Genomic DNA, 27365 nt, shown 5'->3' on the forward strand with positions numbered 1-27365 from the left:
TGAGATTGCTGTCTGCTGGAGCCAGGTAAATTTATACCCCTGTAAAATCTTTTTCCTTGGAGAGTAGGCTTTTGTTATGCTCTGGGCATATTTCAAAATGGTAACTGTCCCATGTGAAGCGGAAACATGAGGGAATCTTTTTTGGATTTCCACAATGAGAAGTACGTAGAGGGGTAAAACTCATGAAAGTGTGGGGGCCACTCTTAATAAATATATGACAAAATAAATTTACTACAGCACATTTGCTCCATTGATTTTGTATGTCAAAATAGTGGAAGTCAATATATCATAAGTTCAATAGTATAATTTCTTCTAATAGAGCTTTTACAAAGATTACATTTTGGTAGATAGTATAATCAGATGGTTGTTGACTGAACTTTAAGAAAACATGAAATATTGTATCTATCCCAATGAAATCATAAAGAAAATAGTAAAATTATTCAGCCATCAACCACAAACCTTTTAAACTGTCTTTACTTGAAATAGTTATAAGATGAGTAAATTGAGCTTAAATTTACGAGTGTATTGGATTGCCTCACCAAATTACTTGAAAGTTTCATATTTACCACATGAAAAGTTTAAATAATATTTCAAATGTATGAGGGGCATTGCTAATTATTCATTTGTACATTTCTACATAGTGGAACTCAAACACTAAAATATATAATAACTATTCTATAATGCTTTCTTTCCAAAAATGATATAAAGATATAATAATGAGTTGGGCATGGTGGCACATGTCTGTAATCTCAACCACTCAGAAGGCTGAGGCAGGAGGATTGTAAGTTCAAAGCAGCCTCAGCAATGTCAAGGTGCTAAGCAACTCAGTGAGACCCTACCTCTAAAAATACAAAATAAGGCTAGGGATGTGGCTCAGTGGTTGAGTATGCCTGAGTTTAATCCCCAGTGGGGCCCCCCCCCAAAGAAATAATAATGAAAGTAATAATGACAGTGATTAATATGTTTATTTACCACCTTATATATTTAAATGTCATTATACTTAACATAAAAAGTTAATTTATGGGCAAATGGAGAAGATGAATTAGTTATTATAGGTCATTCAAATAAATTGTTCTACATATCTATAAAACTTTGTAAAAGGGAAAAGGAAAAAATGGAATACTTACACTTCAAACATTGGGTATATTTTTAGTTAAAAAATCCTTATATAAGAGTTCTAAAGATGTGGTCAATGGATTTCCTAACTACCCTTCAGAAGTTGCTATAAAGGCAAATTCTAATCTCTCATACCAGACCTACTGAGTTGAAACTTCAGTGTGGGTCCCAGAAATATGTATTTAGCATGTAAAGTCTAAGAATCATTATTCTAATTAAAAAAATTTTAATATGGTATTAAACAGAGAACAGTTATATAACAATTTACTAAATTCCCAGTTCATTTTCTTTATAATGTTTTAAAAGCCAACAGGATAGTAACAATGAATGTCAACAATTTTAAAAATGTTTTTTTTGGAACCACTACAATAGAGAGAATATTTGTTTTCTATAGATTAAATCACAGCTAGCTATACTGAATATTTGACAGTGAAACCCAAACAGAATATATTTTCTAAAATTATTAAAACTTGAGAAGGAAGAGAATATTGCACTTAGTATGAATTTTATATATTACTTAAAACTAGAAGTATTCTAACTGAATTCATCTTTGTATCAGAAGATTCTTAACAGTTTATTTATGTAAGATAACATGAATTAAGTGCCAAACAGTATGGTAGAGTGAAGTGAGGATCCATGAATTACTACCTCAGTGAAGCTCTAAGTCAGTAAATAAATGAATAAAGTTCCCTAAACTTAGTTTATATGAGTGCTCAGTATATGTTATTTATAATTATTCATATTATCATCTATTCTGATAATGGTCTAAAATTATACAAATGTCAATAGAAACTACACAACAGGGATATTGCACAAGACTACGAATGTAGAGTTAGTAATTGAAACAATGAAGTTCAAAGTGATCCTGTAATGTTTATAGCTTGGCGATGGTGGCATTTTTTTTCAGGATGCATTGTTGGATTTTAACAATTTTATATTCAGATATAGAGAGGATTGATAGATTTTTATCCTGTGATTCTGATTTACAATGTAAATTATAGCATCAATCCTTCAATCATTATGCTAAAAACCAATAGAAATGGCAGGAATTTACATATTAGTAATGTGCCTTAAAGAGATTTTGTTTGAGAAACGACTAGTTACTGTAAATAGGGTAACAGTATATTTTTATGCCTGATACATGCCTAACATCAAAATAGTACATATTTTATTGTGTTTTTCATGTAGACATTCCACTTTTGCATTTTAATTGGTAAAATGATTACTCCTAACAATTTACTATACCATTATTTTCTCATTTAATTAGGGGGTCAATCATAAAAATAAATGGATAGAAATATGGAAATGAAAATCTTTGTTTTTCATCCTAGGTAAATAGCTGAACAATGATACTATGCTTATATTAATCTATATTACCTGTCAAAATAATTACATAGGAATAGCTATGTTAAAATATAAATCACTCACATTTTTAATTACTGTTCATAATAAAATGAGTTGAACACAGTGCTAACCCACACCAATCAGTGGATTTCAGAATGAATTGTGAGTACTATACAACCTGAGTACATTTTTGGCTGCATGATACATCATTCATGTATATTACAGTGATCACTTTTTCACACAAATGAGTGTGAAAATTTTTTGGTAGAACCACATAAATTAAGTTTTACTACATAGGGGATTTATTTTTATTTTCTATTTTTTTATATGGAGGAATGTTATAGAAATCAAAGCCACTATGTTATGAAGATAAGGTTTTAAAGATTTTTTAAAAAATATATTTTGAATTTTTAAAAAATTTATTTTAATTAGGTATATATGATAGCAGAATGCATTTTGATACATTGTATACAATGCAGCACAACTTTACATACATTTCAATGTAGCATCACACCATATATGCATGCTGATTCATGATGGGGAGGGGAGAGGCATGGGAAAAATGAAGGAACTCTGATTGGGTAAAGGGGAAGGAGTGTAGGGGGAGGGTGAATGGGGCAGGAAAGATAGTGGAATGAGATATTTTTGAATATTGATTCAATTGAATCATCCTAAAATTGTGGAATAAATAGTGTTTTAGTAATGCAAGACACACAAGTTTGAAGCTGTCCCCATCCCCAATACACACACACACACGTGCACACACAGTCTGCCAATTTTTTGTTTGAGAAGCTTAGCCTCAACTGTGATAACAGGGACTGGGAAGGTCAAACTGTGAAGCACGAAACTTACAGGCAAAAATTTTCCCCATCAATTTTTCTTCAGAATCAAAATCACTGAGGCTGAACTTCCATTTCTGGAAACGTGCTATATAGTAGATGTACTTTTCCCTATTCCTCCTGCTTAAGTATAACTAAAACCCCTGGAGAATAGATGGAGAGAAGGCAGGCCAGCAAATGATCTTGGGACTTAAGGAATGAAATGGTGGTGAGTTCTCTGGGTTTCCCTTTGGCATTGTATATTTCACAATTTGATCTACAGAAGCCAGCAACTTCAGAAATGCCCATAGATGTATATAAAAACAGTGTCAACAAAATCCTGTTATCTTTAGCAAAAGGACCAGGAAAAGAGCAGCTTAGGAAGACAGAAAATTTTTAGGCAACAACTCATCTACTAAAACCAAAATAGCACAGAAAATACCATGACATCACCTCTGCTGATGCTAGCAAATGCAGTAAATGCCAATAGGGAGCTGTGACTTTCACCTTCATAACCATTTATGATCCTCCCCTTCTACTGTGGTGGTAGTGGAGACCACATGGATGCCTTGCCTGCCACTCCTATCTGGAAGTAATGAGGAGAAACAATAAAAGGAAATGTTACAAAAAGAAATTTTGAAACATGAGGAAAGAAGGCTATAAGCAACAATGTATGTAAATACAATAGGCTTTCTAACTCTTGAATTTTCCCAGTTATGTTTAATTGAAGTAATTATTTGTTTGGTTGAAGTAAAAACTGTAACTGATGTACAGTTACTATAACTGATGTACAAACTATAACGTGTGTACAGGAAGCATATGACAATTATATTTTATATATGTATGATTAAAGGAATATTACCAAGGTAAGATTTTCATATCAAATTGGTAAACTGATGATGCCAGTACTCTGTCAAACCTGGAACAATCACTATAAAATCTTAGCAAAGAAATACTAAAACACTAATGATAGTTCAAAATGGTAAGTTGTAAGATGGGGAAGAAAAATAAAAACAAAAAACAGCAAAAACTAAAAAGGTAGACTATGCCATTATTTTTCAATAACTTATTACATTAAGCATAAGTGATCCAAATGGCAGAGCAAATTAAAAAATATTACTCAGCTATAAGCTATCCACAAGAAAATTACTTCAATTATAATGATATAAGCAGAGTAAAAATAAAAGGATGGAACTTTCAGTTTCTGGTTCCACATATAAAGGACCAGGAAGTTACCAATAATTCTTAGATCTGTGCTAAAGTAAGGACATGGGGCAAACTGCTGCTCTTCAAATTGTAGAGACAGATAGGGGCACAGACTGTCATAATTTATCAGAGCAGATACCCTTGTTCTAAAACTGCCATTGGAACCAGTGCTGGTATAGGAAGACATGAAATATAATTGATGAATTTCTGGATGCCCACAAAAATATGCCCCCATCCTTGATCTGTGCCTGTTGAAGAATAAAGCTAAAGAAACTGCCAAGATCACACTGCTGAATTCATCCAGAATTAAAGCTTAGATGTGTCTCCTTAGGATCCACCCTCAAAACAACTTTGTTAAATTCAAAAAGGTAGCTTTAAGGGGTTGGGGTTGTGGCTCTGTGGTACACTGCTTGCCTAGCATGCATGAGGCACTGGGTTCAATTCTCAGCACCACATACAAATAAATAAAGGTCCATCAACAACTAAAATATATTAAAAAAAAAAGTAACTGTTACACTGGATGCATAAGAAACATGAAAAAGGGCTGGGGTTGTAGCTCAGTGGTAGAACACTTGCCTAGCATGTGTGAGGCACTTGGTTTGATCCTCAGTACTACATAAAAATGAATGAAACAAAGGTATTGTATCCATCTACAGCTGAAAACAAAACAAAAACACCATGAAAAAGCAAGGAAACGTGATACACCCCTAGAGATAACCATAAAGAAAAGGAAATTTACCAAATGCCTAAAAAAACAATTATAAACAGTCGTCTTAAGGAAGCTCAGAGAGATACAAGAGAATAAAACACCTAAATGAAATCTGGAAAACAATTCATTATATGAAGAAAAAATTCAACAGAGAGACAATTACCAGAAAAAAAAAACAACAAAAATTGATAGCCAGCCATATGATTAGATCAAGCAGAATGAAAGAATTCTGAACTTTAAGACAGGTCTTTTGAATTGATCCAGTTGGAGAAATAAAAATAAAAGGAATAAGAATGAAGGAAGACTGTTGAATCTATGGGACACCATTAAATGAACAAATAATCCCATTATGAGAATAAGGAAGGACACAGAAAAAGGCACAGGAAGCCTATTTAATGAAATTGTAGTTGAAAATTTCCCAAGTCTAGGGAAATTTCCTAGAAATTTCCATGAAGATTAAAGAACTTCAGTTAGACTCAAAGAGGCAAATTATAATCAAGGTAATAAAAGTAAAGGACACTTCTAAAAGCAGCAAGAAGCCAGGCCTGGTAGTGCATGCCTGTAATCCCAGCAACTCAGGAGGTTGAGGCAGGCTGAGATGAGACCCTGTCTTTAAAAAAAAAAAAAAAAAAAAAAAAAGCCTGGTCCTTACCCACCAAAAAGGTGCAGTACAAGAAAAATGTCAAGTTTCTAACAAGTGAATTTCGATTAGAAAAAAGATTATTCAGCAGAAACCTTGCAGGACATGAGAGAATGGGAACTTATTAACATTCAGAGTGCTGAAAAGAAAAATACTGCCTGCCAAGAATATTATGCCCACTAAAGTTATCCTTTAGAAATTGAGAAGAAATAAAGTCTTTTGCAGACAAGTAAAAATGGATAAAGGAGTCATACACCTAGAAGCAAAATGATAATTACCACCATGAAAACATGTGAAAGTATAAAGCTCTGTGATAGAGTAGCCACACAAAGAAGGAAGAGGAATGAATAAATCTTTATCACGATAGGAATCACCAGATCACAAAGATTCAGGGTAAGAGCAGAGGAGAGGAACAAAAGTATACAAAACAAGAAACAGGAGCAGGTTTTTAATCTACCCTTGAATGATGTAAATGGATTGAATTCCTCAATTAAAAGACATGAAGCCAGGTATGCTGGCACAAGGATCGCTTGAACCCAGTAGAGGCTGGCCTTGGCAGGAAAAACAAAAAGCTACAAACTAGCTGAGTGCATTAAAAATAACAAAACAAAACCAAATAAAAATGAAAAACCAATACCTAACATACCTCCCCTGTAGACCAAAAGTGAAGGTGTAAACATACTTTATATACAGAGATATAAAAAATTGTTCTACATGTGTAATAAGAATTGTGATGCATTCCGCTGTCATGTATTTAAAAAACTAGAATAATATGAATAATATGAGCACAATGGAATGAAATTAGAAACGAACAAGAGGAATTGTGGAAATAGCACAAGTACATGGAAATTAAAAATGCTGCAGAATGATCAATGAATAAATGAAAAAGAAAAACATTTCTTAAATGAAAATGGAAGCACAAAATGATATAAATAAATAAAAATAAACCTATTTGATATAGCAAAATCAGGATTAAGAGGGAAGTTTATAGTAATAAACATATCATGAAGTAGAAATATTTCAAGTCATTAACCTAACAATGTAACTTGAAGAACTACGACTAAAAAAAATTACCAAAGACCAGAGAAACAAAGTTGTTGTTGAAAATCAGCAAATATTTTAAGACTGACTGGTTAGATAAAGTCACAAATAAATAAAGTTAGAGATTTGGAAGGATTCATTACATCTGATGCCACAGTAATACAAAAGATCATTTGGGACAACAAGAAATAAATAAGTTCCTGTACACATACAACTTGTCCAAGATTAAACTATAAAGAAATAGAAAACTAAATGACCAATGCTGAGCAATGAAATTGAATTGGTAATTTAAAAAAAAAACAACAAAAAACTTCCAACAAAGAAAAGCCCAGAACTGGATGGCTTCATTTGCTAAATTCTACTAACCTTTTTGTTTTTTAGTTGTCAAAGAACCCTTATTATTAATTAATTCACATGCAGTGCTGAGTATTGAATCCAGTGCCTTATAATGCCAGGCAAGTGTTTTACCATTTAGCCACAATCCCAGCCTTCTACTAAACTTTTCTTTTTGGTACTGGGGATAGTACTCAGGGGCACTTGACTACGGAGCTACATCCTCAGCCCTATTTTGTATTTAATTTAGAGATAGGGTCACACTGAATTGCTTAGTGCCTCACTGTTGCTAAGGCTGGTTTTGAACTCACTATCCTCCTGCCTGGGCCTCCTGAACTGCTTGGGCTTACAGGTGTGCACCACTGCACCCAGCTCTACTAAACTTTTAAAGAAGTAACACCAACTCTTCTTCTCACACCATTCTAAAAACTGGAAAGGTAGGAAATCCTTCCTTATTCTATGAGACCAGCATTTCTTTGATATGAAAACCAGAGAAAGATACAACAAAAAATAGGAAATAACATACCAGTATATTCTGTGGAAAATAAATGCAAAAATTCTTAACAAAGTACTACCAAACTGAATCTAACAGCACAACAAAAAGATTGTACACCATGACCAAGTGGGACTTATCCTAGGGATATAAAGATCATGCAACATACACAAATCAATAACTGTGATATATTAAATATTTTTAATGAATAATTAAATATTTTGACATAATAAAGGACAACTCAAATGATTATCTCAGTAAAACACAGAAAAAGCATTTGATAAAAATCATGTCCCTTCATGATAAAAATACTCAACAAATTAGGTAATAAAAGAAATAAACAATACAATTAAGTCCTCCTTATATGGCAAACCAAACCCACAACTAATATATTGAACAGGAAATAGTCACAACTGTTAACTTTTAGATCTAGAACAATTCAAGGATACCCAATTTCATCACTTTTACTCAACTCAGTACTGAAAGTTTTATCCAGAGCAATAATGGAAGAAAAAGGCATTTGAATTGGAAATGAGAAAGTCATATTATCCCTTTTTGCAGACATGATTTTATATATATATAAAAAAAACCTGGGATGGATATGTAATTCAGTTATAGAACACGTGTCTAGCATGTATAAGGCTCCAGCACTGCAAAACCAAACCAAAAAGAAAACAAGACAAAGTCCCATCTAAACACTATAGAACTGAGAAATGAATTCAGTAAAATTGCAGGATACAAGATCAATATATAAAAACCAGTCATGTTCTTATATACTAACAATGAACTAGCTGAGGAAGAAATCAAGAAAGCAATTCCATTTACAACAGCTACTAAGTCAAAACAAACAAACCAAATCAAATCAAACAAACAAAAGCTAGGAATAATTGTTTTTTAAAATACTTTTATTTATTTACTTTTATATGGTGCTGAGGATTGAACCCAGTGCCTCACACATGCTAGGCAAGCGCTCTAACACTGAGCCATGACCCCAGCCCCAAGCTCGGAATAAATTTATCCAAGTAGCTAAAAGAACTCTACCATAAAAACTAAAATGTCTGATTAAAAACATTAAAGAGGACATGCAAAAAAGGAAAGGTAGATCATATTCATATACTGGAGAAATAATATTGTTAAAATGACCATAATACACAAAGCAATACACAGATGAATAATGAAATAAATTCCCTATGAAAATACCAATGAGAGTTTTTATAGAAATACAAAAACTCCTATTAAAGTTTCTATGGAACCACAAAAGATCCTGAAAAGTCAAAGCAATCCTGAGCAAAAATAACAAAGCTGGAGGCATTATAATACCTGACTTCAAAACATATTATAGGACTGGGGTTGTAGCTAAGTGGTAGAGTGCTTGCTTAGCATGTGTGAAGTACTGGGTTCGATCCTCAGCACAACATAAAAATAAAAGTAATTGTGTCCATCTATAACTAAAAATATATATATTTAAAAAAACATTGCAAAGCTATAGCAACCAAATAGCGTGAGACTGGCATAAAAACCAGCACAAAGACCAATGAAATAGAATAGAGAACTCAGAAATTAATCCATTGCACATAGAAGTCAACTGATAGAGGCACCAAAAACTGGAGAAAAGACATCCAGTTTTCTCTGCACCTTTTATTGAAGAGGCTATCTATATGCAAATGAATGGAGCTAGATTCCTGCTATTGTTTGGAAGTATCACCAAAAGGCCTATGTGTTAAAGGCTTGGTCATTAGCTTATAGTGCTACTGGGAGGAGGTAGAACTTTTAAGGAGGGGAACCTAGTGGACCACTAAGCCACATCACCAGCTCTTTTTATTATTTATTATTATTTTTTCTTTTTAGTTGTATATGGATACAATACCTTTTTTATTCACTCATTTTTTATGTGATACTGAGAACCAAACCCAGTGCCTCATACATAATAGGCAAGCGCTCTAGCCACAAACCCAGCACTCATTTTTTATTTTGAGACAGGATTTTGCTAAGTCGTTTAGGGTCTTGCTAAGTTGCTGAGGCTGACCTGAGATCCTCCCACCTGAGCCTCCTAAGCCCCTAGGATTACAGGTATGTGTCATGTCTGGCAGGGTCTCTAGTATTAACTACCTATTATTATAAATAATCTGATCTAAGAAAGATTTTAAAGCATAGATAAGGTTTCTGAGTAAGTCCTCCTGATTTCAAGTTTTGGCTTTTCTAATCTCTTGTGTTATATCAGGCAAGTTATTTAACCTCTTCAAAGTATAGTTATCTCATTTATAAAACAAATAATTATAACATGACATTTTATATATTAAAAGCATACATGACATTTGGTACTTAGTCATTTCTTCAATAAATACACCAATCATTCAATAAATGTTTATTATGTGAATGCATTAATCTGTGTCAGGCATAATTCTTGGCGGAATAAGTATATACTGTTGAACAAGCCAGGTATTGCTCTCAAGTCATTTAAGTTTTGTGGAAGGGGTGAGAGGGTTAGGATAAAGAAAATAAGAAAATAATCTTATTGATAACTGCTATCATCCCTGGGGCCTGGCACAGTCTGAATCTCTATTATCTTACATGAATCTCATAATCTTACAACATCTATTTCTACTCTCATGCTCACTCTGCATCTGTTATATAGACCTCCTTAATGCCATGATTTCACTAAGAACATTCCCATCTCAGAGCCATTTTACTTTTGATATCTCAATGGTTCACTTCCTTAATATCTTTGTTCAAATGTCACCTCACCAAGCACTTCTCTGATCACCTTTTAATAAAAAACCACTTCCCACCGTCACTATTCCCAAGTACTTACCACTTATATTTTTATAAGTTCATGTGAGAAGGATCTTTGCTTTGTTCTCTTCTATAACCCCAGCATGTGGAGTAATACTAGCATAAAACTGAATAGATATTTGTTGAATAAATGAATAATACAAATAAAAACAGGTTGATGTGGTATAGAGTGGTTCAAGGTCTACTTTTGGTTACTCAGAGAAGGCCTCTTTAGGAAGAAAACATGTAAGATCAGTTTGTGAATGATGGGAATACAGGTAAAAATATGGCAAGCATTTTAGGCTCAAGACGGTAGCATGTACTTGCAGGTTGAAGCAGTGATGGAAGGAAATCAACAGGGTAGGGGATATGTTTTGAAGGTAGGATCAACTAGATTTTTTCATGGATTAATGTGGAGGTTGTGAAGGTAGGAGGTAATCAAGAAGGAATCTGAGATACTGAATGTTTTCAGCAGAAAGAAATGATGTTTAAATAGATAAATATGATTACCCTAAGTTGAATGTAAGTATGGACAATTTTTATGTGTTAATTTAAAAAAAATCTGAGGAAAAACTTTGAAAACATTATGCAAAATGAAAAAAGCTTGCCACAAAAGGACATTTTTATGGTATGATCCCATTTATATGCAGTTTTCCGAATAGAAGAATTCATAGAGAAAGATGATGGTTGCTAGGGGCTGGAGGGAAAGGGTAATGAGGCATGAATACTAATGGGTATAGGGTTTTATTTTAAGGTTGATGAAAATGTTCTGAAATTAGGAAGTGTCATGTCTGCAAAACTTTATACATAAACCAAAAACCACTGAACTGTACATGTTAAATGATGAATTTTGTGGTATGTGAATTATATCTAAAAAGAATCATGGGATTTTGGGCTGGAGTAATAGATACTAGGTAGCTATCTCTTACAAGAAAGGTGGTTAATCACATGTTCTTTAGATCCAACTGGAGAGATCAAGTTTTTGGAAAATGAATACACACTATGGTCCTGATTGATTAAACTGACTGTTGTACACTGATGATATGATTGGAATCAGTGTTGAATCTCTGTATTTGTTCCTAGGATGAAGTCTGTTAAAGCACATAGCTCTCTCACTGAAGATCTCTTCAAAAGGCTGGAAACTAATAACTTTATTAGAATATTAAACTAATAATATAGCATAGAAAACACGGATAAATAAAAATAATCTCTTTTTCCTCCTCTAAATTGATTATATAGAATATGAAGTGCCCCCTTCCCCATTTTTATACCTTTATTTTATTTATTTATTCATCTTTATGTGGTATTGAGGATCAAACCCAGGGCCTTACACATGCTAAGCAAGTGCTCTACTGCTGAGCCACAACCTCAGCATCCCCTTTTTTTCTTAATCCTTATTCAGAAACATATAGTCTAGTGCAGGAAGAATCTGAGTAATAATTGTCTTTAGACTAGTTCTTATTCAAAGGTGATTTATACTCTCAGGAGACATCTAAAAATATCTGAAGACATTTTCGGCTGTCAAAACTAGAGAGTGCTATTGGACTATAGTGGTTAGAGGCCAGGAAGGCTGCTAAGAATCCAACAGTAAATAAAATAACCCGCAACAAAAATTTAGCCCAGACTTGAAAAATTCTTATATAGGTTATAAGTCCCAACAATAAAACTTTATAAATTCATGAATATTCAGTTGATTCTAATTTTCTGTGGATATTTGCTTATTTACTTTTTTGCACTGCTAGGGATTAAACCCAAGGCCTCGAGCATGTTTGGCAAGCACATTACCACCGAGTTACTTTCCCATCCCTTTTTGTGGATATTTGGATTTCCTTCTATCTACTTATCTCAATGGTAATACTATTTGCTAGGTATTTTATGGCAATGCAAACAGAAAGCTGAATTAGGCAAAGATCTGCAAGATGAGGAACTTTTGTTTCAAAGGGGAAGACAAGAAAGGCATATCCATATGGTCTGGGGCTCCTTTTCTCTTATTTTTTGATAGTTTAACAAGGAGCTGGGTCATCCCTTTGAATAGCTTAATGACTAAGGCATAGTTGCAGATATATTTTAAAAAGGGAAACATCATATTAATCCATAGTGGCTGTACAGTTATTTTTCTTCATCCTTGTGTTATTTTCTTTCTTTTTTTAAAAAAAATAGATAGTAGTCATTCTGTTGGGTAGAATCTTTTTGCATTTTCCTAATGACTGATGATGTTGAGCATCTTTTCATGTGTTTACTGGCTATTTGAATATCTTCCCTAGAGAAATGTCCATTCAAGATTTATGCCCATTACAACATTTTATTGTTGAGTACCCCATATATTTTAAGATTCTTCTTGAGGCAACACTTTTATCTAAAGTGGCTTTTCTCTGTTTATTTTTGAATACTCAAAACTAATAGTAGCCTTTCAAAATAATTACTCCTTCATAGGGTGGACTATGAAAAGGAGAACATTGCAGGATAACATTAAAGAATACTGATTAGGTTGGGCTAGGTGGTACATGTTTATAATCCCAGCTACATGGGGGAAGCTGAGGCAGGAGGATTGCAAGTTCAAGGCCAGTATCAGCAAATTAGTGAGACCCTGTGTCAAAAATTAAGGGCTGAAGATGTAATTCAGTGGTAGAGTACCCCTGGATTAAATCCCAGGAACACCAAAAAAAAAAAAAAAAAGTGATTTGTGTATGTGGGTGAAGGAATGGCAGATATTTTAAGGGAAAGTTTAAAAGTTTTACCTATAAAATTTTTGTTCCTGAAATTTAGTTGTGTAATATAAAATTGAGGCCTGAGTTTGCCAATGTTGTGGAACAATTCTGTTTTAATGATAAGATGTTAATCAGACCACCACTGTCTCCAATTCTAAACTATTTGAGTGTATTAAATAGTATCTTCCTAGGTAAAAGAGATAATTTGCATCTTAATAATGACCACCTACCCCATCTCATCTATTATTCAGAAGTCACTAAAAATGATGAAATATTTATTGATTACAGAATAAGTGCTTCTATTATCTAGTTTGACATAAAAGAATGTCAATAACCTTATATTTGCCTGAGAGCACTATTTGGTTTCTAGTATTCAGTCTGTAAGTTAGTACTACATTTTCTAACTTGTGAATATAAATAAACTGTTATTTTTGTTTATTCAATCAAACCACCAATACTACGTATTATTGAAAAGTTTTAAAAAGTAGATCTGTGTGTATGGAAAAGGTTTACATACTAAAGTAAGGCAGTTACAAATGATACATTATTTTATCTATAAATATGACCAGGTTCTTTGATTAAAATGACTGAGTTTAATTACAGTTGAATAGTTGAAAATGTAACTTTTCTGGTCTTGAATGTTATAAATATCAGAAAGTTAATCTGTTTTCTTCTTCAGAATGTGTTAGAAAAATGGAAATCTATCTTTCTTAAACCATTGCAAGAGCAGAATATCAGGATAATAATTTGGACTTACTATACTGGGGAATTTTTTCTTTTTCTTTATCCATCAATAGATTTCCTGACAGAAGTCTCACAGCTAATACTATTAAATAAGAACATCATGTGAAGTACTTAGCATTGTACTAACTGGTAAAAAGTAATTTCTAATGAATTTTAGCCATTATTATTACTTAGAAGTAGCTCCTAAGTCCTAGGTTATGAAAGAGATCTCTCAGGAATAAACCTCAAGCTTTTTGCAAGATGACATCTACAAATAATGATGTAGTTTTAAAATGTATAATTTTTGTTGTTAGATAGTTTTGAGTTTAAAAGATATTCTACAGCTGAAAAACCTGAGGCTCTGAAAGCTTAAGATCAGTAATTTGAGCTTTCAGAGCCTCAGTTTCCTCAGCTGTAGAATGGTGATAATAGGAGCTACCAAGCAGAGATACTGTAAAATTCAATGAAATAATATCCAGGATCTGAAATAGCTCCTAGCACATGTAGGTGCTTTACTATTACAGATTTGTTGGTCTGCATTTAATTTTTATGAATAATTTCCATTACTTTATATTAGACTAAGTAATCTTACAACCAGAAATGAACTATGATATGTTTTAGTTAAGCACTCTTCAAGTTTTCTGCCTTAAGTTTTATTTTTAAAATATGAATGCCTTTGAACTAATTTTAAGCAAGCATTTTTTTAACAAATACTTGGATATCCTAGAATGGGTAAAACACATAGAACCAGTTCTCAAAGAGTCTCCAGGCCAACTTAGATAAGAGGCACAAGAGACAGTTCTATTGACATTTGGTAGGATGAATTTATTTCTAGTTTGGAGAGTGAGGTTAATAAAGGATTGATGGGACAGTGCTATTTTTCTAAGTTGTAGAAATGCTGAAGTTATGAGATAGGGGAAGAGGGAGAGATTGAAAATGGCATGGAACGTGGAGGTGGAAAAGCTAGATATACCGGAAGTCAAGCTGGATATATGTGGAGTTTATAAAGGGAATAGAAATAGATAAGGGTGATGAGTAATTAAATGGAAGATATAGTAGAAGAAAGAATATAAGAGATTAAAGACAACTCTGTCATAACAGTACATTCTGACAGCAATAAAAGAACTTCTTCATGACATACCTCATCTCCTGCCCTTCAGTACTCGGAATTGAACCCATGGCCTTGTGCATGCTAGGCAAATAATTTACCACTGAGTTCCATCCCCAACTCCGTTTATTTTATTTTGAGAGAGTGTCTTACTGTCTTCCCAAGGCTGACTTTGAACTTTGTGATCCTCCTGCCTCAGAATCCCAAGAACTTGACAGGCACACACCACCATACCTTGTGCCATATTATAAGTTGCCAAAAGTACGGAAGAAAGAAAGAATATAAAAAGCTGCAAGAGAGAAACACCAAGTCACATTTAGAGGGAAATCCATTAGAATAATAGCAGGGTAGGAGGGCATGGAATGATGTATTTCAAGTCAATTTTATTGTTCAGATTTGAATGAAGGTCTTCAAAGATAAGCATAAACTCCAGGAATTCATAACCACTAGAAAACCATTACAGAAGATACTTAAGGGAACCTGTCACTCAGAAGAGAAGGAAAGATTAGCATAATCATAAGATCATGGGAAAGAACAAATTGCATTAGAAGAGTAGACAAGCAAAAAAAATAGTAAAGACTCAATATAGTGACCAATCAAAATCTCAAGATCAATAGGACAGGATGAAATGAATGCAAAATATTCAAAACAAGCCAAAAAATCTGTAAAATGACAAGAACAATTATATACCTTTCAGTAATAACCCTGAATATAAATGGTCTTAATTCTCCAATTAAAATACAGATTAAAACAAGACCAACAATATGCTATCTTAAAAAACACATCTCACCTGCAAAGACATATACAGACTAAAAGAATGGAAAATGATATTCCAAGTAAATGAAACCCCAAAGCAAGCAAGAGTAGTTATACTTCTATCCAACAAAATAGCCAAATTAGAAGAGACAACGAAAGTGTATCATGAAAAAGATATAATGATTATAAATACTTATGCATTGAAAGGCTGGGGCACTGAATTTTATAAAATAATATTAGCCATGAAAAGGGACAGGCCCCCATACAATACAATAACAGTGGGTGACTTCAATACCCTGTTTTCACATATCATCCAGGCAAAAATTCAAACGGATTTAATAGTCATCTACAGACTATTTCATCCAATAGCTACAGAATGCATATTCTGTTCATCAGCACATGGATCTTTTCCCAAATTAGATTATATATCATAAAATAAGTTTTAAGGAATTCAATTAAACTGAAGTAATCTCATTGCACCTTTTTTTCCCAAAAAATTTTGTATTTGTTTTAATTAGTTATACATGACAGAATGCACTTATATACTTTGACATATCATACATAGATGGGATATAATTTCTCAGTTCTCTGAGTATATTGTAGAATCACATTGGTCATACATACAGTCACATACATACATAAAGTAATAATGACTGTTTCATTCTACTATCTTTCTTATCCCCACATCCCCTGCCTTCCCCTCCTTACACTTCCTTCTACCTAATCTAAGGTAATTTTTTTTGCATTACAATTTTAATACACATATATACCACAACATTTTTATCTCAGTATATAAAGTATGTTGACACTCAATTCAAGTCTTCATGCATGTACTGTGTATAATGATGTCCATCACATCCCACATCCTTGCTAATCCCCTGACCCCTCCCTTTACCTCGCACCCCTCTTCCCTATCTAGAATTCATATCCTCCCATGCTCTCCCTCCCAACCCCACTATGAGTCAACCTCTTTATATCAGAGAAAACATTCGGTATTTGTTTTTTTTTGGGATTGGCTGACTTCACTTAGCATTATCTTCTCCAACTCCATCCATTTACCTGCAAATGCCATGGTTTTGTTCTTTTTTTAATGCTGAGTAAAATTCCATTGTGTATATATGCCACATTTTTTTATCCATTCATCCACTGAAGGACATCTAGGTTGGCTCCACAGTTTAGCTATTGTGAATTGTGCTGCTATAAACATCGATGTGGCTGTGTCCCTGTAGTATTTTAAGTCCTTTGGGTATAGTCTGAGGAGAGGAATAGCTGGGTAAATGGTTGTTCCATACCCAGTTTTCCAAGGAATCTCCATACTGCTTTGCAAATTGGCTGCCCCAATTTGCAGTCTCTTTTGCATCTTATTAAACCAGAATGGACTCAAACTAGAAATCCATAGCAAGAGAAATTAGAGAAATTATACAAACACTTGGAGATTGAACAACATACTATTGAATGTACAGTGGGTCACTGAAGCAAGTATTTTTATTTGATTTTTATATAATCAAAAATATAAACACAGCATATCAGAAATTAGAGATGAAAATAGAAACATTTAAATACTTTGAAGACCCATATATGAACTGGAAAATCTAGAAATAGACAAACTTTGGTGCACATGATAATCTCAGAAATTGAATGAGGAGGATAAAAAAACATTTAAATATATTAGTAACAAGTAATGAGACTGAAGCAGTAATTTGGTCTTCCAACAAAGAAAACCTCAAGTCTGGATCGATTTACTGCTGAATTTTATCAGAGTTTTTAAAGAAACACAACAATCCTTCCCCAAACCATTTCATAAAATAAAGGGAAGAAATTGTTCCAAACTAATTTTATGAAGCCAAAGTTATCCTGCTTTTAAAAGAAACAAAGAAAATTATATACCTAATAAACATAGGTGTAGAAATATTTTTAATGTTTCTATTTTCATCTATAATTTTATTTATTTGGATCTTCTTTCTTCTGGTTAGTTTAGCTAAAGGTTTGTCAATTTTGCTAATCTTTTTAAAGAAACCAACTGTTTCACTGATCCTCTATATTGTTCTTTTAGTCTTTATTTCATTTATTTTTGTTAATGAATATAGATGTAGAAATCCTAAACAATATATTTACAAATCAAATTTAACACAACCTTAAAAAGATCATATAACCATGATCAAGTTGTTTTCATTCCAGGTATATAAGGATGGTTCAACATATACAAAACTAATAACTGTAATATAGCACATAAATAGAATCAAGCATAATAATCATGCAGTTATCTCAATAGATGCAGAAAAGGCCTCATAAAATTCAGCATCCCTCATGATAAAAGCCCTGAATAAATTAGAGGATCATACCTCAATATAATCAACTTTATATATATTAAAAACACATAACCAACATCATAGTAAATGAGGAAAAATGAACGCATTTCTTCTAAGATAAGGAATAAGACAAGAGTGTTCACGTTTCATCATTTTTATTCAATATAATACTAGAAATTATAGCCAGAGAAAATTGTGCAAGAAAAAGAAAGAAAAGGGGCTGGGGATGTGACTCAAGCGGTAGCACGCTTGCCTGGCATGCGTGCGGCCCGGGTTCGATCCTCAGCACTACAAACCAACAAAGATGTTGTGTCCACCAAGAACTAAAAAATAAATATTAAAAATTCTCTCTTTCTCTCTCTCTCTCTCTCTCCTCTCTCACTCTCTTAAAAAAAAAAAAGAAAAAGAAAGAAAAGAGATAAAAATAAGAAGAGAACAAGTTTTTTTGTTTTGTTTTGTTTTTGGATGATATGAATCTACTTAGAAAACCCTAATAACTTCACCAAAGACTCTCAGAGCTGATAAACTCAGCAAAATAAAAGGACACAAAATCAACATATAAAAACCAGGGACTTTTCTATATACAATACTTGCTGAGAAAGAATTCAGAAAGCAATCCCATTTACAACAGCCCTACAAAACAAAAAATAGCAATAACAAAATACCATAGGAATGAACTGACCAAGGAGGTGAAAAACTGCTATAATGAAAATTTACAGAACACTGAAGGTACTAATTGAAGAAGACAGTATAGAAGATGGAATGACCTCCCATGTTCTTGGGTAGGCAGAATTAATATTGTTAAAATGGCCATACTACCCAAAGTGATCTCCATATTTATTGCAATTCCCATCAAAATGCCAATGACATTCCCAGGAAACAAAAATACAAAAATCCATATGGAAGAAAAAAAAAAAAACCCCAAATAGCTGAGCAAAAAGCAATACTAGAATTAATTATGTCAAAATGGCCATTCTACCAAAACTGTTATACAGATTTAATGCAATTCCTATTACAATCCCAATGACATTCTTCATAGAAATAGAAAAGGCAATCATGAAATTCATTTGGAAAAATAAGAGCAGAATAGCCAAAGCAATCCTTAGCAAGAAAAGTGAAGCAGGAGGCAACATAATACCAGACCTTAAATTATACTACAGAGCCATAGCAACAAAAATGGCATAGAATGGGCATCAAAACAGACACTAGATCAATGGTACAAAATAGAAGACATATAGACAAATCCATATAAAGTTATCTCATACTAGACAAAGGCACCAAAAACATACATTGGAGAAAAGATATCCTCTTCAACAAATGGTTCTGGGAAAACTGGAAACCCATATGTAAAGCAGAATAAAATTAAACTCCTTTTTCTTACCCTGCACAAAACTGAACTCAAAGTAGATCAAAGGATTAGGCACTAGAACAGAGACCCTGTGTCTAATAGAAGAAAAAGTAGGCCCAAATCTCCACCATGTCAGCTTAGGAACTGACTTCCTAAACAAGATCCCTAAAGAACAAGAAATAAAATCAAGAATCAATAAATGGCATGGAATCAAACTAAAAAGCTTCTTCACAGCAAAAGAAACAATAATGTGAACAGAGGAGCCTACAGAATGGGAGAAAATCTTTACCACATGCATCTCACTTAGAGAATTACTCTGCAGGATATATAAAGAACTCAAAAAAACTTAACACCAGGAAAAAAAAAATAACCCAATCAATAATTGAGTTAAGGAACAGAAAAGACACTTCACAGAAGAAAAAATACAATTGGTCAACAAATATATGAAAAAATGTTCAACATCTCTAGCAATTAGAGAAATACAAATCAAAACTAAATTGAGAATGGCAATTGTCAAGAATACAAAAAACAATAAATGTTGCTGAGGATGTGGGGAAAAAGGGTACACTCATACATTGCATATATCATAATTCTATCAGAGCAAACTGGCATAATCACTATGGAAAGCAGTATGGAGATTCCTCAGAAAACTTTCAATGGAACCATCATATGACCAAATTATCCCATTCCTTGGTTTATACCCAAAGGACTTAAAATCAACAAACTACAGTGATGCAGTAACATCAATGTTTATAGCGGCTCAATTTGTTAAGTAGCTAAGCCATGGAACCAACCTAGGTGCCCTTCAACAAATGAATGGATAAAGAAACTGTGGTTTATATATACAATAGAATATTACTCAACCTTAAAGAAGAATGAAATCATGGCATTTGCCAGGAAATGGATAAAGCTGGAGAATATCATACTAAGCAAAATACCCAATTCCCAAGGAACCAAAGGTCGAATGTTTTCTCTGATAATGTGGATGCTAATTCACAATAAGGGGAGAGGTTAGGAACAAATAGAGGTATTTTAGATTACACAAAAAGGAGTGAAGGGAGGGGGTATGGAGGTGGGAAGGATAGTGGAATGAATCAAACATTATTACTCTATGTGCATATATGACTATGTGACCAGTGTAATTCTATAACATGTACAACCAGAAGAATGAGAAGCTATACTCCATTTATGTATGATATGTCAAGATGTATTCTACTGTCATGTGTAACTAATTACAACAAATTTTTCAAAAGCAATACTGGAGAGATCATTATCTATTTCAAAATATACTATACGGTCACAGTAACAAAAACAGAATGGTATTAACATAAGAATAGACATATAGACCAATAGTACAGAATGCAGGATTCAGAAATAAACCCATGACACCAACAGCCAACAGACTGTTGACAAAGGTACTAAAAAATGGCCCAGTGATGTCAAATGTTGCTGGGAAAATTGGCTATCAATGTGTAGAGGATTGAAAGTAGGCCTCTATCTTCTATCCTGTATAAAAATCAACTCAAAATGGATCAAAGTCCTAAAACTTTGAAACTACTAGATGAAAACATAGGGGAAACAGTCCAGGCTACTGGTACAGGCACCTGAATAGAACTCCAATAGTTCAGGAACAAAAACAATTGAGAAGTGGGATTGCATAAAATTAAAAAGCTTCTGTACAACAATCAACAGAGTGAATTGGGAACCTGTAGAATGGGAGAAAAATCTGCCGACTATTCATCTGACTGAGGATTAATGGCCAGAACTTATAAAAAACTCCGTACATTTAACAAAAATGGACAATTAATCTAATAAAAATTGGCAAATGATTTGAACATATACTTCTTTTGAAGAAGTATAAATGGTCAATGAGTATATGAAAAAATGCTTAATATCTTTAGCTAACAGGGAAATGCAAATCAAAACTTCACTGATACTGTATCTCACCCCAGTTGGAATAGCTTAAAAAACAAAACAAAATAATAAATGGTGGCTAGAATGTGGAGGAAAAGGAACCTTATACACTATTGGTGGAAATGTAAATTGGTACATCCACTATGGAAAATACTATGAAGGTTGCTAAAAAACTAAAAATAGAACTACCATATGATCTAGTTATTCCACTCCTGAGTATAATATCCAAAGGAAATGATGCCAATATTCAAAAGAGATATCCATATATCTATGTTTATTTTAACAGTATTCATAATAGCTAAGAAAAGGAATCAGCTCAGATCAAGTTAACAGATAAATGTATAACAAGGACTTAGAATCTCTACCTTTATTTTGTATTCATCTTCAGGTCCCTCATTAGCTCTGCACTTATGTGCATGTTAATCATTTAAAAAGTTCATCTAAAAACTGGTGAAACAATTTACTAACCTATCTCATCCTACTCAAGACTGAGGCAAAATTCGTAGCATCCTGTTTCAGATCCCTACGGTGGCACATAGAAATTTTTAGTCCTACTCCTTCCAGGAACATCAGAATGAAGGGTATATCACCCTTTGATAGGACTATCTCCTAAGCAGGAACAATCATTTTTCAGGAACTGAAATGCTCCTTTCCAGGATCACAGATCTGATAGATAAATATCCTAAATAGAAAGTATCCTGAGCCAGATCTGAAATGTTCATCAACTAGTCCACAATTTGACAAAGACTACTTAATTATGCATACCTCTCACCCCTGCCCAATTCTTGCTCCATTTAAACTGACAGGGCTGAAATGCTGCATCTCACCTTGTCTTCCCATGGTCATAATGATTAAAGTTCTGTTCCTACTTTTATCATTACTTTTTCTTTTGGGTTTTGTGATGAGTGGCTGGACCTGGTTATTTGGGATCCCTAGAGGTAGGCATCTGGCCTAGGATTCTGATAAAAAGTAGATAAAGAAAATATAGTCTGTACATAGACATGAATTACTATTAAAAATAATTTCATTTGGAGAAAAATTGATGGAACTGGAGAAAGTTATATTAAGTGAAATAAGTGAGATACAGACAAATATCAGGTTTACTCTCATGTGTAGAACCAAAAGCAAAGCAACACAAAACAAAACAAAACAAAAAACTACCTGAATGTATAAGAGACTTAGGTGAAGGGAGGGTGGACATAATCAAGGAAGGATATATATATATATAAATGTCAGAGTGAACACCATTAATTTGTACAATTAGTTTATGTTAATAATTATAATCAAAACAAGTATCAAAAGTTTTAGGTGCTGAAAAATGTAATGAATAATTATTGATTAAAGTGTAGAAATCAGAATGGTTATAATTAAAATTACATAAAGACAATATCCATGTGTTACAACCAATAATTTTCCTTAATAATCTGTTTATCAGCCATATTCATTTTATCACATTTTAAACCAAATTTTTCTTTGCTTTTCAGACATGCTGAGTCTGCAATACATTTTAATTGCTCTAAAATATGAGGTATATGTGATACTCTAATGTATAATAAGAAATATATTGGGCTGGGGATATAGCACAGTGGTAGAGGGTTTGTCTTCCATGCTTGAGCCCCTGAATTCTATTCCTTAGACTATAAAAATGAAAAGAAAAATAAATGAATATTTTATTTTCCAGGTATATGACTCCTTGGAATCTCTGAAATGGTATCTTTTTTGTATGGTAATAATATGGCTAAGAGCTCCTGGAGAATCTCAGGATAGGGGCTGGTTGCAAGGGTAACTAACTATCCATGTAAGAATAGGTTAGAAACTTTTAGCCCCTACTTCCTTTCTAGGAAAAGGAGAGGGCTGAAGGTTGAGTTGACCACCAGTGGCTAATGATTTAATCAATTATGCCTACCTAGGAGGCTTCCATAAAACCCAAGAGGAAAAGGTTGGAAAGTTTCCAGACTGGTGAACATATCAATGTTTTGGTAAAGTGGCACACCTCAAGCTCTTGTCCTATGTATTTGTTCTTCTGGCTATCTGTATCGTTTATAAGAAACCAGTAAATGTAATTTTTTTTTTTTTTCAGTTCTTTGAGCCATTTTAGGAACTGACTGAACCTAAGGATACAGCCATGGGAAATACCAATTTAAAGAAGTACTGGATACCGGGACAGCACTGCATCTGATGTCTAAAGTATAGGGCATTCTTGTGATAGTGACAGAAGTGAGTAGAATTATAACACACTTGATATTGGAGAATCAGTTGGTGTGGGAAAAACACACATACCTGGTTACAGATGTATTCTTTGTTGAGTGTGAACAAGAGAAAAAACAGTTGTCTGCTTAATACCACTTTTAGAATAGACCAACCAAGAGAACACAGAAGGTAGGGGTTACTTGGGTTTCTTTCCTCAGCTATGTTACCAAATAATTAACTCAAAAGAAAAAGTAAGTAATTTAAGAGGGAGAAAAAAATTCTTGGTCTCATAATATTATTATTCATAAATGACTAATAACCCATTGGCCCACCAAATTTTGCCAATATGATCCAACCTACTAAGTTCTCGGCAAAATATTAGTTAGGGAATTTAGGTCCCTGTTGCAGATTTTTGGCTAACTTATAAGAGCAGTGCACAAAATCCTACATTCAAACCTAGAGTTGTTTAGCTTCTAAAATGTTCATAATAAATGTAGTTTTATGTTTTTTTTTCCCCATAGGAACTTTGGTTTATTTGCAAAATTAATGAGTCTTCTGTAATGTAACTCTCCAACAACATTTGGCCTTTCAGGCTTTGCTAGAAAGTAGAAACCACAGAATATTGTATAAGAATGATAAGATGTACGTATAAGCAAAAAGAAAATTAGGCCAGGCCTATGCTGAGTAATATTATGTATGTTATTATCTCTCTCTGGTTTTCAAACTTTTTAAACTATAGTCTTCAATAAAAACCACATTTTATGTCATCACCAAGTATGAACAGACATACACATTCCTAAAATTAAAAAATATCGTAAAATAATACTTAACTTTTCTGTGATATACTTTCATATTTCCTAGGGTTCTCATTTATTTTGTTAAATAAAAACTTCTATTAGCCACTCAATTAATTTCATGATTCATGGAATTTGCAGGGAAATGGATGGCATTAGAGCAGATTATGCTAAGTGAAGCTAGCCAATCCTTAAAAAACAAATGCCAAATGTCTTCTTTGATATAAGGAGAGCAACTAAGAACAGAGCAGTGAGGAAGAGCATAAGGAAAAGATTAATATTAAACAGAGACGAGTGGTGGGAGGGAAAGGGAGAGAGAAGGGAAATTGTATGGAAATGGAAGGAGACCCTTATTATTACACAAAATTACATATAAGAGGTTGTGAGGGGAAAGGGGGGGGAAACAAGGGAGAGAATTGAACAACAGGAGATGGGGTAGAGAGGGAAGATGGGAGGGGAGGGGAGGGGGATAGTAGGGGATAGGAAAGATAGCAGAATACAACAGTCACTAATATGGCATTATGTAAAAATGTGGATGTGTAACCAATGTGATTCTGCAATTTATATTTGGGGTAAAAATGGGAGTTCATAACCCACTTGAATCAAATGTATGAAAGATGATATATCATGAGCTTTGTAATGTTTTGAACAACCAATAAAAAAAAAAAAGAAAAAAGAAATTTCATGATTCACTAATGGGTAGTGACCCTCAGTTGCTCTATGAGAAAGCCAGGAGTACAGTTTCTAAAATACATAAATGTAGTCATCCCTACATCCCTACAGAGAATTATCTACTGATAAGGCAGGATGGAATGTGGGGAGGGTTATAGCTTTACCACATGAATGTTTCTATGCTGAAACTGCAATTATGAGTTTTAACTGTGTATAATTAGCTAAAAAGTTCACTCATTATTATGTATGACTATCAAATAACATGAGAATGGTCATATTATGAGCTTTTTTTTTTTTTAAATCCAAAAAAAGTAGGAACATAGCAGGTCTGCTTATATTTCTTCATGGGTAAGACTTGGAGACACTAAGAAGTGTATTAATGTATTAGGATCCCTTTTCTTATTTAGATAATATAAATGATTACCATGTATTCATTGTAATTTGGATCTAATCTTATGTCAAATGTACTTTCTTTGCTTAGTCTTATTTCCTTTTTTGACTTAATTGTATTTCCCTTTATTACTTATCTGAATATATAACTAGATTTTTTCTTCATACTCACAACTCAAAAAAACCTCTCAATATTTTCCAGCTTCTATTTCACATATTAAAATCTAGGATTAATTTAGATTATAGTATTAATTGGATTCTAATTTTTACTTCTTCTAAAATGAGCTTAATTTAAATAATTTACTATTTTACTCTTTAAAATAAGTCTAATTTATTCAAATTTCTCTCTTAGTTCAACTGAAAAAATATAAGAAAGGACTTGGGTCTATCACAATGGTGATAAATGAAGAATTAAATGTTAATATTTTGCCTTGAGAATCTTTTTATAACTTATTGGAATAAACCTAAAGACTAATAAAAAAATTATTAGGGGTATGAAACCAATTTGTGTCATCAGTTTACCTTGCCAATATATTGAATGAAGGTGCTTCTATACATTATGAACATTATATCTGGCCTTACCTGAGCCATTTTTCAGATACCCATTTGCATCTACAGCTGTATACATGATATATGGTCCAGGCTGATTCACTCCAAAAGGCTGCAATAAGAAAAGAAATAGTTTTGAAATGTAAGTGAGTGATTTCAAATTTCATGCAAATCTATCATGAACACAGTAAAAAATTCTTATATGTAATTCTTATATAGATAAGAGTTACTTAGCACTTCTATAATACTTCAAAATAAAACTCGGTTAGTAGAAAATTCTTAACTTTGTAAATGACTTGATAGTTACATTTATATAGTTCAAACTGAGTATTTACAATATTTAATATTGTTTTTCTTTATAAGGACAAATATTTTTTAAGCAAAATTTTATTCACTACTTTCGATTTTACCTAGAATAGAACTACAACAGTTTTGGATGGATGTAGCTCAGTGGTTGAGTGCTTGCTTTGCATGCATGAGATCCTGGGTTCAACCCTTAGCACTACAAAAAAAAAAAAACTAAAACAAAAAACCCCCAAAATCAATAGTTTTATTATATAATATTTCTGTTGAATATAGCATTGCTTTATTTCCTACAGTGATGGGTAATGTATACATTCTCTCACTAAAATATCAAAGTAAATAAAATTCATCTATAATAATTACAGTTGATGAAAAAGATTAATAATTAGTTTTTATCAATTTTAACTCTCTGCTCATTAGAAGAATAAATTATATTCCACTTAAGAAAAATCAGACTGACAAGGCCTAATTACAATGGTAAAGTTTATCTTCAACTTGTATATTGCTTCTTATACTAGAATTATTTTTCAAACTTTGAATGAAAGATGATACATTTATTTTCTTTACAAATTAAACAGGACATAATGGAACTAATGGCTGCAATGGATTTTCCTATAAAGAGATGACAAAAAGTTTAAGAAATGCTTTAAACTCTTGAATATTGTCACAAAAATGAAATTGTATTTATCTTTCCAATAAAGTAGGGGAAAGATAATAATAACATTTAGATAGTCTATTGATGCTCTGAAAATGATTTTCCTCCAGGATAGGCAAGAAATAATTAATTTCATTAATACCACAATTGCCTGATTGATATTTTTAAGAACCTTAAACTTTCATGTGCTTCCAAAGGCCATGAGAAACTAGATTGCTGTAAGAATGGAATAATTACTCATCAGAATTTATTTATTTATTTAGTTAAGTTGAATAAAATATGTGAATAATATCACACAAATAAAGCATATACTTTGTATTAAGTACAGTTTCATGAAAGAGTTAATGAAATTCCATATACGTGTATATTCTTATTTTGTAGACAGGAAAGGAAAAGCATTGTCTTTTAATATCCAGTTTTGAAGCCAACCACAGATAGTTTTTTGTTTTTTAAGTATAGCAGAGATTGAATGCA

At 32.8% G+C, this 27365-nt stretch overlaps 1 protein-coding gene across 3 annotated transcripts in view; it reads right to left on the bottom strand.

Annotated features, from left to right (window-relative positions):
• Nucleotides 1-27365, bottom strand: part of Itfg1 (integrin alpha FG-GAP repeat containing 1) — a 260497-nt gene that overhangs the window by 30305 nt on the left and 202827 nt on the right. For 2 of the 3 annotated variants that reach the window (XM_005318147.5, XM_021721173.3), the window contains exon 14: nucleotides 25967-26045. In XM_005318147.5, the coding sequence (XP_005318204.1) occupies nucleotides 25967-26045 (79 nt within the window). Of the gene's footprint in view, nucleotides 1-3731; nucleotides 3865-25966; nucleotides 26046-27365 lie in introns of all 3 variants that reach the window. The other variant, XR_013430849.1, reaches the window with a different exon arrangement.

This window comes from Ictidomys tridecemlineatus, chromosome 15, assembly GCF_052094955.1.
Source record: "Ictidomys tridecemlineatus isolate mIctTri1 chromosome 15, mIctTri1.hap1, whole genome shotgun sequence".
Lineage (NCBI taxonomy): Eukaryota > Metazoa > Chordata > Mammalia > Rodentia > Sciuridae > Ictidomys > Ictidomys tridecemlineatus.